General features: G+C 36.0%; 1 protein-coding gene across 1 annotated transcript in view; it reads left to right on the top strand.

The window, feature by feature from the left end:
* Positions 1-1646: 1646 nt before the first annotated feature.
* Positions 1647-12162, top strand: part of LOC113526636 (oxysterol-binding protein-related protein 2) — a 42993-nt gene continuing 32477 nt past the window's right edge. The window contains 14 exon segments of the mRNA XM_053233659.1: positions 1647-1847; positions 3340-3425; positions 3501-3575; positions 3680-3791; positions 3878-3963; positions 4032-4176; positions 5042-5109; positions 5217-5261; positions 5947-6020; positions 7052-7115; positions 8522-8626; positions 9911-10051; positions 11164-11242; positions 11486-11592. Coding sequence (XP_053089634.1) covers positions 1826-1847; positions 3340-3425; positions 3501-3575; positions 3680-3791; positions 3878-3963; positions 4032-4176; positions 5042-5109; positions 5217-5261; positions 5947-6020; positions 7052-7115; positions 8522-8626; positions 9911-10051; positions 11164-11242; positions 11486-11592 — 1209 coding nt within the window. The 5' untranslated portion in view covers positions 1647-1825.

Raw genomic sequence — 12162 nt, forward strand, 5'->3', positions numbered from 1 at the left:
CATGATTGAGTTGATATGTACAGTATAACATGATGAAATTCACCATCACATGTTCACATATTATTCACATAATAATCACATTTGGAAAAACTTATATTTATAAGATATTTATGTGATTTTTCTACAACGGATATCTCATTCATCTCATGTGCCCACTTTAACTCACAAATTCACAACTGTATTCTTCTTATATTATTTTCAGAAGAAAACAAAGTACTTAATATAAAAGTTTGTTGAATGTTATGTCCTCTCACGACCTCAATATCTAATGAAAAATCACTTTTTTTGACTTTTTGACATTGGAGGCACAGTCTGAATTACAGAAGCAGAATTTAGGCAGTGATCTGCATATCATTAACCTCAAATGAATCAGTAATTATGGCAATTTCATTCTAGAGTGACGAGTTTTGTGAAAATTATAGAAACATTTTAAGCTGAGCTGTTTCTTTTTGCCTTCCTGCTAGGATGAATCAATATTATATCAGTAGTCTGATATTAGCATACTTCTGCTAATGTGCATCTGCTGTGTAGCGTGGTCTCATTTAGGGTGTCGGCCATTTTGAAAAGCTTAAACTGCAGCAGCTTTTGATGGCTCCTCCTCTTCTGCAATGCGACACTCAAACCTAGTCCACACTAACACATATAAAAGTGAAAATGCTGTATTTTTGTTTTGGCCACACTGGCATTTTCAGTCTGTTTCCCACAAGCTACCCATCCACAATAAAAACAGCATGCACCCTATCTGTCTGACTGATGACCTTTACGTTATTTTGAATTAGTAAGTTCCACCATCATGGAACTCTGGAGATCACCTGACAATGTGATGTGTATGCATTATACAAGTGTTAGTAGCACTGAGACAAAAGAAAGCAATCAAACGGATATATATATATATATATATATATATATATATATATATATATATTCCTATTTTCTAATGAATATGCAAATTTGTGAACCTAGAAATTCCCAAACTAGGTGCTTTGACCCTGAATGGCGTCGTTTGATTTACAAATGTGGTCACAATCTCCTCTTTTGTATTAGTCATTTATTTTACCGATCAATATTACAAACATCATTCTACCTATGAAGATGGAATTTGTGTGCTAATATTTTGAAATGTTACTAGGAGTCATATTCAAACAATATATTGTGCACACTATTTTAGTGTTTTTTTCCCCCCACTATCCTGATATGCTGCACTAGCATAAGAGTTCAGCAATAAAAACGAACCAATTTCTCCATCCATCTACCTTTGCTAGTTCATCAACAGCATTGTGTGACTTGGACTCAGTGGAACAACAAAAGTCAAGAAAACAAACGTGGAAATATGCGGAAACATTTATTGAATATGGATGTATGAGTTTTAAATTACATATCCAGAATAAAACAAAGGTAAGGTGGTCAGGACTTGGGGTCACAGATGTCCATTTGGGTTAATCTGCCCAAACAGATTCTGCTGTAGAGCCTCATATGGCAGTTGCTCATATCTGTACAGTGTTACATGCATGAATCCAGTCTATACTAAATGTTTTAATGGTGTAGTACTGGGTAAAATTATTAATACTGCAGTAGATCAAAACAACCACACATCCTCGTGGTTACGTTACAGGCGGCTGTTCTGGTGTCAGGTTACTATCTTTATTTAGAAACCATGTGGCTCCTGCAAATATATAGACACATGTACTGTAGTCTTTGACCTGCTGTGAAGTTCTATATAGTTCTTCTTAGACAGGGACTTTCAACTTTCAATCCGTTTGGTTGCTAGAAACCATAACTTATTCCAGTGATACCTCCTGAATATACAGTAACAGTGCTGTAGTAGATGGAACAAGCTCACAGTCATGGTAAGAACAATCCCACAGTCACCATATGCCGTTTTTTTTTTTAGCTAAACTCTGCTTTAAATGGGAGAAAAAACTTGATATAGAGTTTAAATTAAAAACTCGTACTCTTCAAATAAGCGCTATATTGCATGTCTGAGATATAAAAGTCATAAAGGTCATTCTGAGACTTTTTAGGTTGATGGTGCTCCACTATAAGTAGTGATAAAAATTCTTTCAAAACCTTTTACTAAGAAACTCTTGACCCTGGTTCAGCAAGTGCTGAATTGCTGATGGGCTGATTAAGTAATCAAATGGGAGTAGATTTACTGCAACTTTGTTTAAGATCATGCTATTTTTACTATGTGTTGCATTAAGTTGTAAGAAAAGGTACAAACTCTGACTCGACTTCTCGACTCAACATTAACCTTTATTCCTTTTAAGGCAAACTGAGAGTCGTGCAAATAGTTACAAATTTGCAAGTGTGAGGCCGTGCAATTGAAAAATAGAAACCATAGAAAAAAATTGAAACCAGAAATCTGTTTCATGAGATGGCCTGCAAGAAACAGTTTTGGTGTAAACTTTTCTTAACACAAACCTGAGAAAAATCAATGAAATAAATGATGAAATCACTAAAGGGGACAAGATTTAGTATAACTTCAGGACACAACACTTTTGTAAAATTTGTGACATCAAACCAGAACAAATTAATACCTCAACCTGACCAACTGCTACTTGGGTGTTTGCATAGATGTTAGCAAATGACCCAAGAACTGACACCATATTACTCATTTAACATTTAAATGCATGTTTGAGTTACATTTATACAGTGTATACATTTAACACTCTGTGGGTCCATGGAGGACTAGAGGTAAGGCCACGGTGCTCTCACTGCCACAGCCATAGTTCGGTTCCCGGACAGGGAACCAACCCCAGCCACTGGGATTGCGCAAGACAATGCACTTCCAGTGCCAGTCCCAAGCCCAGATAGGATTAGGGAGGGTTGAATGAGAAAGGGCATCTGGCATAAAAACTCTTCCAAATATGATTTGGCAATTACTGATGCTCAGTAAAACTTACCAGCTAATTTCTTTATAAAACTGCACAAATTGTACCTGAGACTAATATTTTTGTTTTGAAACAAAGGTGTGTGTGTGTGTGTGTTTCAATTTTTGTTGAATAACCTGGAAAATTATGAGAACTCATCTGCTAAGATATTCACTTACACAAAATGCAGTATAATGGTGAGAAATGTTTATTTCTTTATTTTTACTGGATGCACCAATCCCATATATATTTTTTATTTTTATAACAACATCAGTGTGTTTGAGTAGCAATGTTCAGTAATGTGCAGTAATGACTTTTCTTCTGCTTCAATATGTAAGAAGCTGTTTTTAGGCTGTTGCTAAGAGGACACCCATTTACTGTTTTTCTATTTCAGGATGAGATATACAACAATATACTACTCTTTGTTTCTTTTCTTTTTTTTTTTTTTTAATTTTCATTAACACTGCAGGTAAAACCAGGTCTAATGGTGGATGGACGACGCTTCACCTGGCTAGTTACTTTGGCCAGAAAGATATTGTTGAAGAGCTGTTAAAGGTAAGAGATATGATGTGAAAATGTGAAACAGTGAGTGGTACAGTATTGTTATTCACCACAACTCTGTGTGTGAAGAATGGAGTGGAGGTGAACACGCAGAATGATGTCAGGGACACGGCTCTACACATTGCAGCCCTCTGTGGAAGAAAGGTGGGCGCTTCTCACACTGCTTCATTTATTTCACCTCTCTCTCTCTCTCTCACACACACACACACACAGTCTTAGCCCTGATCTGAAACACTTTTTCTACCCAGGAGGTTGTTCTGCTGCTGTTACGGTACGGTGCATGTGCCACGCTACTTAACGGATGTGCTCAGACCCCCAGGGATATCACCGATGATGATGAAGTCATTACTATGCTGGAAGGTAGGGACATTGTTATAATGGCTTCGATTTGTTTTAGAGTTGGTACCTACTACTTGTCTGTTCCTGGTTCTTTTTATCTTTTCCAGCTGCAGAAAGAAGAGAGGGCAGGAAGCTGGAGGAGAGACTGTTGGATGCAGCAAGAGATGGAGATTGTGGTGCTGTAGCTCAGTTGGTGAGTTCTGGTCATCTGATAGTGTATAATACGAAAGATATCAGTTCTTACCCCTGTTTTTGAAATAGCTCAGCAAGAACAGACCTCCAGACATCAACTGCAAGGACTCACATGGGGACACAGCGTTACACATCGCAGCCTGCAGGGGGCATAAAGAGTGTGTGGATGTGCTGGTTAAGAGTGGAGCCAGCTTCAGTGCAGTGAACAAAAACGGTACGCTATAATACATTTGGAAAGGTTAAAAATGTGTAATTAACACTTGTACCTCCCTTGGTACAATAACAATTTTTTTAGATCGTACATAAATGATAGAAAAATTAGTCTGTAAAAGGTGACATAATGTGCAGTTAGTTTACATTTGCTGTTAAATTTTATCATGAGAATGGTACTAGACATGATGGTGCAACATATAACCAATTACATTTAAATAAGAAACCTAAAAATGCACAATGGAAAAGCTGCTTAATTATTTCATGCAAAGCATGCTGGGAAGCAATCCAAAGTTTAGTATTGGATTTTTTTTTTTTTAAACAACTTACATAGTGGATACTCCAAGTAAATGGTTAAAAAAAGTATGATAATTCACATGAATTTTTTAAGTGATGAGATTGTTTGATAATTTAGCATTTTTTGAGAAGGAGTCTCCAGTGTCAGCTTGCATGACTTGCAACACGTTCTCAGTAACGTGCACTTTTTTAATTATTATTTTCAAGACTGAGAAAAGAGAGGACTATTTATAGCTGCTATAACACAAGTGATAAAAGGAACTAACTTGTTACATGCTGTTCCACAACAGTAGCAACTATAAAGAGGTTACTATAAAGGGAGGAAAGGGAAAAAGTATGACATGTCATTCTGTTTGTGTTGGCAAATTGTTGTGATATAAGTTGAATAAAACACTTCAGGAAGTGCTGTTATTGGGGAAAAAAAATCAGCTTCATTGTGGTAGCAGTACCTCTTCAATTCATCACATTACCTAAAGTGTTTTATTCCTTATTTATCTCTCTTAACTTGGATAGTTATTGTTTCGATGCATTAGTTTACAGTTACAGTGAAGTTTCTCTGTGCTGTTTTGTAGGCCAGTCTGTGTTGGACGTTGCCAAAGATGATCAAACGAGGTTCTTTCTGGAGAAATGTCAAGAAAATGTATGTGTGTGTTGTCTGATTTATAACGTGTATTTAACGCTACCTCACAAACGCAGCGAGATTTTGACAAAATAATGAATAACCATGCTTTTTTTTCTTCCCTAAAGACTACATGTATCACAGCTAGAAAGTTTGAAGGACTCCTGTGGAAGGTGAGGACTGATACTTTATATATATACACACACACAGTACTGTGCAAAAGTCTTAGGCACATGCAAAGAAATGCTATAGAGTAAAGATGCCTTCAAAAATAATGAAATTAAATGTTTCTACATTTTATAAAAAATACTATAAACTTTGACTGTCACACTTGCTCCTTATTTTGCAGCAAAACCCAGCAGCCTTCATTATGTTTTTTTGTCTGAAAAGTGTCTCTTATGTAATCTGCTGCTTTCTTTACTGACATACAAACATTTTTCTGTAACATTTAATTTTGTGCTGGAAAACTAATGTTGAATCTAAAATGGTTTTTGTACTGACTCGATAATGCAGAAGTCATAAAATAAAAATCTATAACAAAGTTTTTACTAAAAAAAATATAGGGTGCCTAAGAGTTTTGCACAGTACCGTATATATACTGAATGTAACATGAAGCAAGTGTGAATAATAATAAAATAAATATAATGTAAACTTCTCAGTCATCCCAGTCACAACCACATGATGGTGCCCAAGAGTTTCAGCTCCTTCTCAGGCCTCCCTGAAAATCTCAGGCCACTTCCACGGACACAGATAAAGCCATTGCTAAATTACAGTACTATGATGAAAAGTCAGTTTGAAGTATGACTGGGGGAAAAATGGCAAAGATTTTTGCAGCTTTGTCTTAACTTTTTCTCACAGAAGTCAGATTTTCTGAGCTGGAACTCCCTTTGGGTTGTTCTGGAGAAAGGGACTGTGAGCTGGTACTGTAATCAGTAAGTACTTTCATTATACACCAGTTTCTTGTGGAAGCAATTTATTAGTATGTTTATCTGGTGAAACATTTCAATTTGTAATTCAAGTTGCAATCCATAATAAATAGGACGAAGGCAACAGTGACTACAAGGGAAAAAATTCAATAACTGTAATTATGTGTTTTTAACACAGTGTGTAATTAATGTGTTAATTTTGAGACTCAATTTCCCCTTAATAATAACCAATAAAGTACAACCATCCTTCTATCCATATGTGTATATGTATCTATAAAATTTAGCACAGGCAATTTATTAAACAAAGAGAAGGGAAAGGAGAAAGAAATGATTGATCCAACTACAAGAAGCCTCCACATCCACTTCTAATCAGTGTTGAAATAATGCTCAACATCTGAATTGAATTGATCAGGGTTTAATCTGAGTTGAATTGAATCAGGATTGAATTAAATCAGGGTTGAATGTAATCAGAGTTAAATTGAATCAGGAATGAATTGAATCAGAGTTAAATTGAATCAGAGGTAAATTGAATCAGAGTTGAATTGAATCAGGGTTGAATTGAATCAGGGCTGAATTGAATCAGAGTTAAATTGAATCAGAGGTAAATTGAATCAGAGTTGAATTGAATCAGAGTTAAATTGAATCAGGGTTGAATTGAATCAGGGCTGAATTGAATCAGAGTTAAATTGAATCAGAGGTAAATTGAATCAGAGTTGAATTGAATCAGAGTAAAATTGAATCAGGGTTGAATTGAATCAGGGCTGAATTGAATCAGAGTTAAATTGATTCAGAGTTAAACTGAATCAGGGTTGAATTGCAGCACCAGTCTGTTCGCAAGCAAACTGTGAGCATGTGATAGGAATAACAACAGTATGCTCAACAGTATGTTAATAAGCTGAGAAATTTATTTATTTATTTATTATTAGATTTATTTTTGAAGCCATCTGAATCTCTAAAACATTTTTACTGTGTTGGTGTAATTTCAATCTCTGTTTCTTTCTCTCTGTTCATGTTGTGTTTGTCCGTTGTGTCCACAGGTCTGATGCAGCGTGCGGAGATCGTAGGCAGGGCTGTAAGCCTCTTATGAAGGCTCAGTGTGTGGTAAGTGGTCTAAGAACATAATAGCTCAGCAGTGTGTGTGTTCAAACTTTACACTGATCCATCAGTACCTGCGGTCTGGACGCGAGACTCCTGTGAGTCCACTGCAAAGACTTGTTTTATTCCAGCAAATGTAACACTGAAAAAAAGGTTGTGTGAAGGTTTTCTTTTCTCTTTCTCTCAGTAGTCTAGTTATCAACACAAAATGCCACACACAGTGAATGTGAATGTTTCAGTCAATGTCTTTTAAAAAAGAACAGGTTTCCTGGTTTCTTTATTAACTGTATCCTGGATTTGTTATTTCTATTTTACCCATAACAGATAACTAGAAGATTCAATACTTTTGCAGCGCTTCAGCTCGATTTGCATCTCACACGTCTAATTAGCAAAAATAAAAAAAATTGCCTAAATGCACCTGTTGCACCAACTTTTGGTTCACTTCTTGCATTTTTAAATCAAGGTTTCTGTGAAGCTGTGTTGCGACAAAGTCTATTGTTAAAAGTGTTATACAAATAAAACTGAATCAGGTTTGAATTTATCCCAGTCAGGGTTGGATTGAACCAGGGTTCAGTTGAATTGGAGTTGAACTGAATCAGGGTTGGACTGGATTGAATTGAATCAGAGTTGAATTGAATCTGAGTTGAATTGAATCCGGTTTGAACTAAATGAGAGTTGAAATGAATTATATTGGACTTTAATTGAATAAAGGTTGAATTGAATCAAGGTTGAATTAAATTGTATTGAATCAGAGTTGAATTGAATCGGGTTTGACCTGAATGAGAGTTTAAATGAATTTTTATCAGACATGAATTGGATCAGGATTGAATTGAATTGAATTCTGTCAAATTGAATCAAATTGATTCAAGGTTTAATTGAATCAGGGTTCAAATGAATTGAATTGAATCAGGGTTTAATTGAATCAGGGTTGAAGTAAATTGAATCAGAGTTAAACTGAAACGGGCTTGTATTGAACCATGGTTGAATTGAATGAGGGTTTAATTGAATTGAATCACTGTTGAATTGAATCAAGGTTGAACTGAATTAGAGTTGAATTCAATCAGTGTTGAATTAAATTGAATCAGTGTTGAACTGAATCAGAGTTAAATTGAATTGCATTACTGAATTGCAGCAAATCACACTAGCCTGTTTGAACGTGGACTGTAAGCATGTGCTGTGTTAACACCTTCCCAACCAAATAAGAGGAGTAAACACACCAGGATTTGATTTAAATTAACTAAATAAATTAACTAAATACTGCATATATTAAAGTAACCTAATACAGACATGTAACAGGAAATAAAAACAAAATCAAGTGAGCCAAATGGGGGGAAAAATCCCCTGCAAACATGCTACTTGACTTCTACCTTATATACATATACATACAAAGAAAATGCTCTTTTATTTTACAGGTAAAAGCCTGGGATAAATACTTTTTCACACTCAAGTGCTGTGACGGCAGTGTGCATCACTTTAAAGTGTCCTCTAGATGCTCTGAGCCAGAAATCACCAGGAAAGTGAGTCATTAAAGGATTTCTGTGTGATTGTTTCAGTGATTAGCTCTTAATGATCAGCCATAAGTACAAGTTCTGATCAGATTTGGTTTAAATTTCTGAATGAAGGCCTCTAGTTATTAAAGTTATCATAATTTCAGTGCACAGATAAGGCATAAGATTGTGGTCTTATGTGACAGTCAGCACAGGCAATGAAAAGGGGTGGTACTAAAATCATTACATATTCAAACAAATCACAGGGACTTGTGACTTATGGAGGATGCGCCACATAATCTAAGACTAATAATAAATAGATATAAAAAAATGTTACTTAACAACGAAAGATTTTCTGTAAAGAGATGTTATAGGATGATTCTCAAGCATCAGTGTTTTGTAAGAGTTTTCCACCATGGGAAAGTCTTCAGGACAGGAAACTTTGCACTTTCTGGTTTCTTTGTAACAACATTTTTTTGTCTAAATTAAAAAACAGTGTCCAGTGAGATAAGGACTGTTTATAGCTGCTAGAATGAAGGTGATGTAACTGTAAATGGATAAAAAGTAAAATCCCATTCTTTAACAAATGAACAATTGTTGGTGTTGGCAAATTGCTGTGATATAAGAAGAATATAACACTTAGGAGCATGCTGTTGGAAAACAATGAACTTCAGGGCAGTAACAGTAACTCCACATCATGTCGGACAACATCACTCTCCCCCACTGTTGATTATTTTCCTACAACAGCACATTCCCAAGTGTTTTATTTTATTGTATTAGACATATAATTGATTCTGTAAACTACATGTCAGCTGTCTAATTCACATTTAGTTGCCATGACTGAGTTGTTTGTTCCTGTTTGTTAGGGATAAAAAATAATCTAGTCAGTATTTAGGTGAAGTAGTCTGTTTATATTGTAGCTGGGCTAGATAATTAATGTTCAGTCACAAAACTAGGTTGTAGAAATGGGACAGGTTTCAGCAAAATACCTCAGGAAAATGCAATTTGGCTTTGTGTTTACACTAGGAGTGAGATGACGATAAATGCAAAATTTTGGCCTCTATTGGGTTGAAAATATCATATACACGCTCACATCAGCACAGGCATATTTGTTTCTGACAACAACAACAAAAAATAGCATCTAAGTGCAAACAGGATAGGATTGACAACCAAACAGGCAACATGCCAAAGTAATACCAGCTAAATGTGCTTGTGTCTGCACAAAAATAGAGCCCCAAGAATTATTCTAGCACTTAAGTAATGGATAATCAATAACTATATTTTTGAACTGACATGTCCTAACTGTACGGTCAGAAATGGGTGGATGCCATGGAGGAGCATGCTGTGTACAGTGCCCTCTGTGGAAGCCCAGACAAAACACCTGTACAGGAAGGAGAACAGGAAGTGGCTAAAGAAGCAATGGACCTGGGAGATTTTCTGTCACACTCTCTTCAGGTAAATGATGTTTGTCATGAATCTTTTTTTTTGTGTGTGTGTTGTGTTGTCAAATTTCTTGAATAAGGGAAAATTAAACAGTCACCAACAGATTTAATGATGCTAAAGGCTTACAGACAACCATTAATCAAGTCTGCTGTTTTAAAAAGTACCAGCACTTTTCCAAGCCATATAGTTGAATACATAGTAGTTGTATTGCTCATTTAATGCTATCCTCTTTGAAAATGTGAAGTTGTCAGCAAATACTATTATATTATGACCATTCCAAATAATAATGTGATATCAGTTTTAAACAACAACACTAGTCAATAGTAGGGGTGTAACAACGATACATTGTGATACAAAAATGGGAAGATGTGCATCATAGAAATGTGTGATTCATGTCAGGGCACTGTTTGAACACCATGGGTCCCAATCTGAACAACCCATAGAGTTAAAATATATAGAGAGCACGCTGACCGATCCGGATCACAATGATTGACAGACATTATTGGTTATATGGTTACACAATAATGTTATAACCATTAAAAAGACCTCTTCAGTAGCATTCAAACGACACCATACCCGCACCACTGTGATCTACAGTGGCCAAGAAAGAGGCGGCAGAAGCCGGGCATTTTAGCTGACTTTGGAGCTCTATTTCTGGTTCAAATGATGCCTCAGGTGCTGCTACAGAGCACATTATTTTTCAATCAGTTATTTTCCCCCAGGTCAGAGACTTTGTTTATTCAATCAAATTTTCAGGGGAATTTACTAATTTATTTATTTAATTTAAGATATGTTGAAAAAGTAGGACATTTTGTTTATAACATTAAACTTCTGTTCCTAGCATTTTTTAAATATATTTAGTTTTATATAGACAAAAATGTAAATTTTTTTCAATGTTTATGATTCAGAAATAAAAAAGGAGTCTTTTTAGTCATAATTTTTCTCCATTAAATTTTTGTTCAAACTATTCCAATAATCGAATTTGATCAAATCGTGAAGCCAGTATCATGAATCAAACTGAGTGTATCGTTACACCCCTTGTGAATAGTTGTATATAATTTTATGTAAAATGCACACAATATTTCTGCGTAATTTGTGGAAATGTGGCTGTCCTCTTCATACAGGCAGCTGAAAGTTACCAGAGGATGCTGGAGTCTCAGGTGGCCATGTTTGTCTCTATGGTCAAGAATGAGGACAACAATGGTAAGAGACGTTTTGTTAGAGTAGATTAATTTTTACACCATTTAGATTTGAGGATTCAACAGCGCTGTGGTATAATTAGTTGCCTTCTCTGACTATTTTTTAATATGACTCAAGGTCACACATTTCTGTCAGCAGTATCTAGTGCACACATGTTTGCACATCTAATTACAACCCCTTATGTAATGAAACTGACTGACAGCTTTTACTAACCTCTTCTTTCTGCATGTATGTGTGTGTGTGTAGATATAACAGTTCCTGAGCTCCTCAAGGCCAAAGAAATATGTGAGCTGTGCAGTGAGACGAGTTCAGTGTTAAGACACTGTGTGGATCTCCTGTCCCAGCGTGAAGAGGTACGGCATAAGGCTTCAATTTATAACCATGGAACTGTGAATCACACTCACACTCATCACACGGGTCCTGAAAATGTCTCCACATATTAAAGTGGGATTTGCTTCCCTTGATACAGATACACACCAAATCAGTCTAGCTAAATAAAACAGGAAAATGTGTGTAACTACCCCAAATGTAATTTCAGTGATGGATAGATATGTCAGTCTGGGATTAATCATGGTCATTGCCAGACGTGCCAGACATGCTGAATTGACTATTTCAGAAACTGCTGATCTCCTTTGCAGCAAGAGATCAGCAGTTTCTGTGGGATTGTATCTAGAGTTTACCCAGAAGGGTGCGAAAAAAAAAAAAAAAAAAACATCAATGAGCAGCAGTTCTATGGGTGGAAATGCCTTGTTGATGAGAGAGAGGTCAGAGAAGAATGGGCAGACTGGTTGGAGGTGACAGGAAGGCTATGGTAACTCAAATAGGCACTCTTTACAACCGTGGTGAACAGAAAAGCATCACATTCCAAGCCTTGAGGTTCCACTTCTGTCAGCTAAGAACAGGAATATGAGGCTACAGTGGGC

Source organism: Pangasianodon hypophthalmus, chromosome 4 (genome assembly GCF_027358585.1).
Source record: "Pangasianodon hypophthalmus isolate fPanHyp1 chromosome 4, fPanHyp1.pri, whole genome shotgun sequence".
NCBI classification, from domain to species: domain Eukaryota; kingdom Metazoa; phylum Chordata; class Actinopteri; order Siluriformes; family Pangasiidae; genus Pangasianodon; species Pangasianodon hypophthalmus.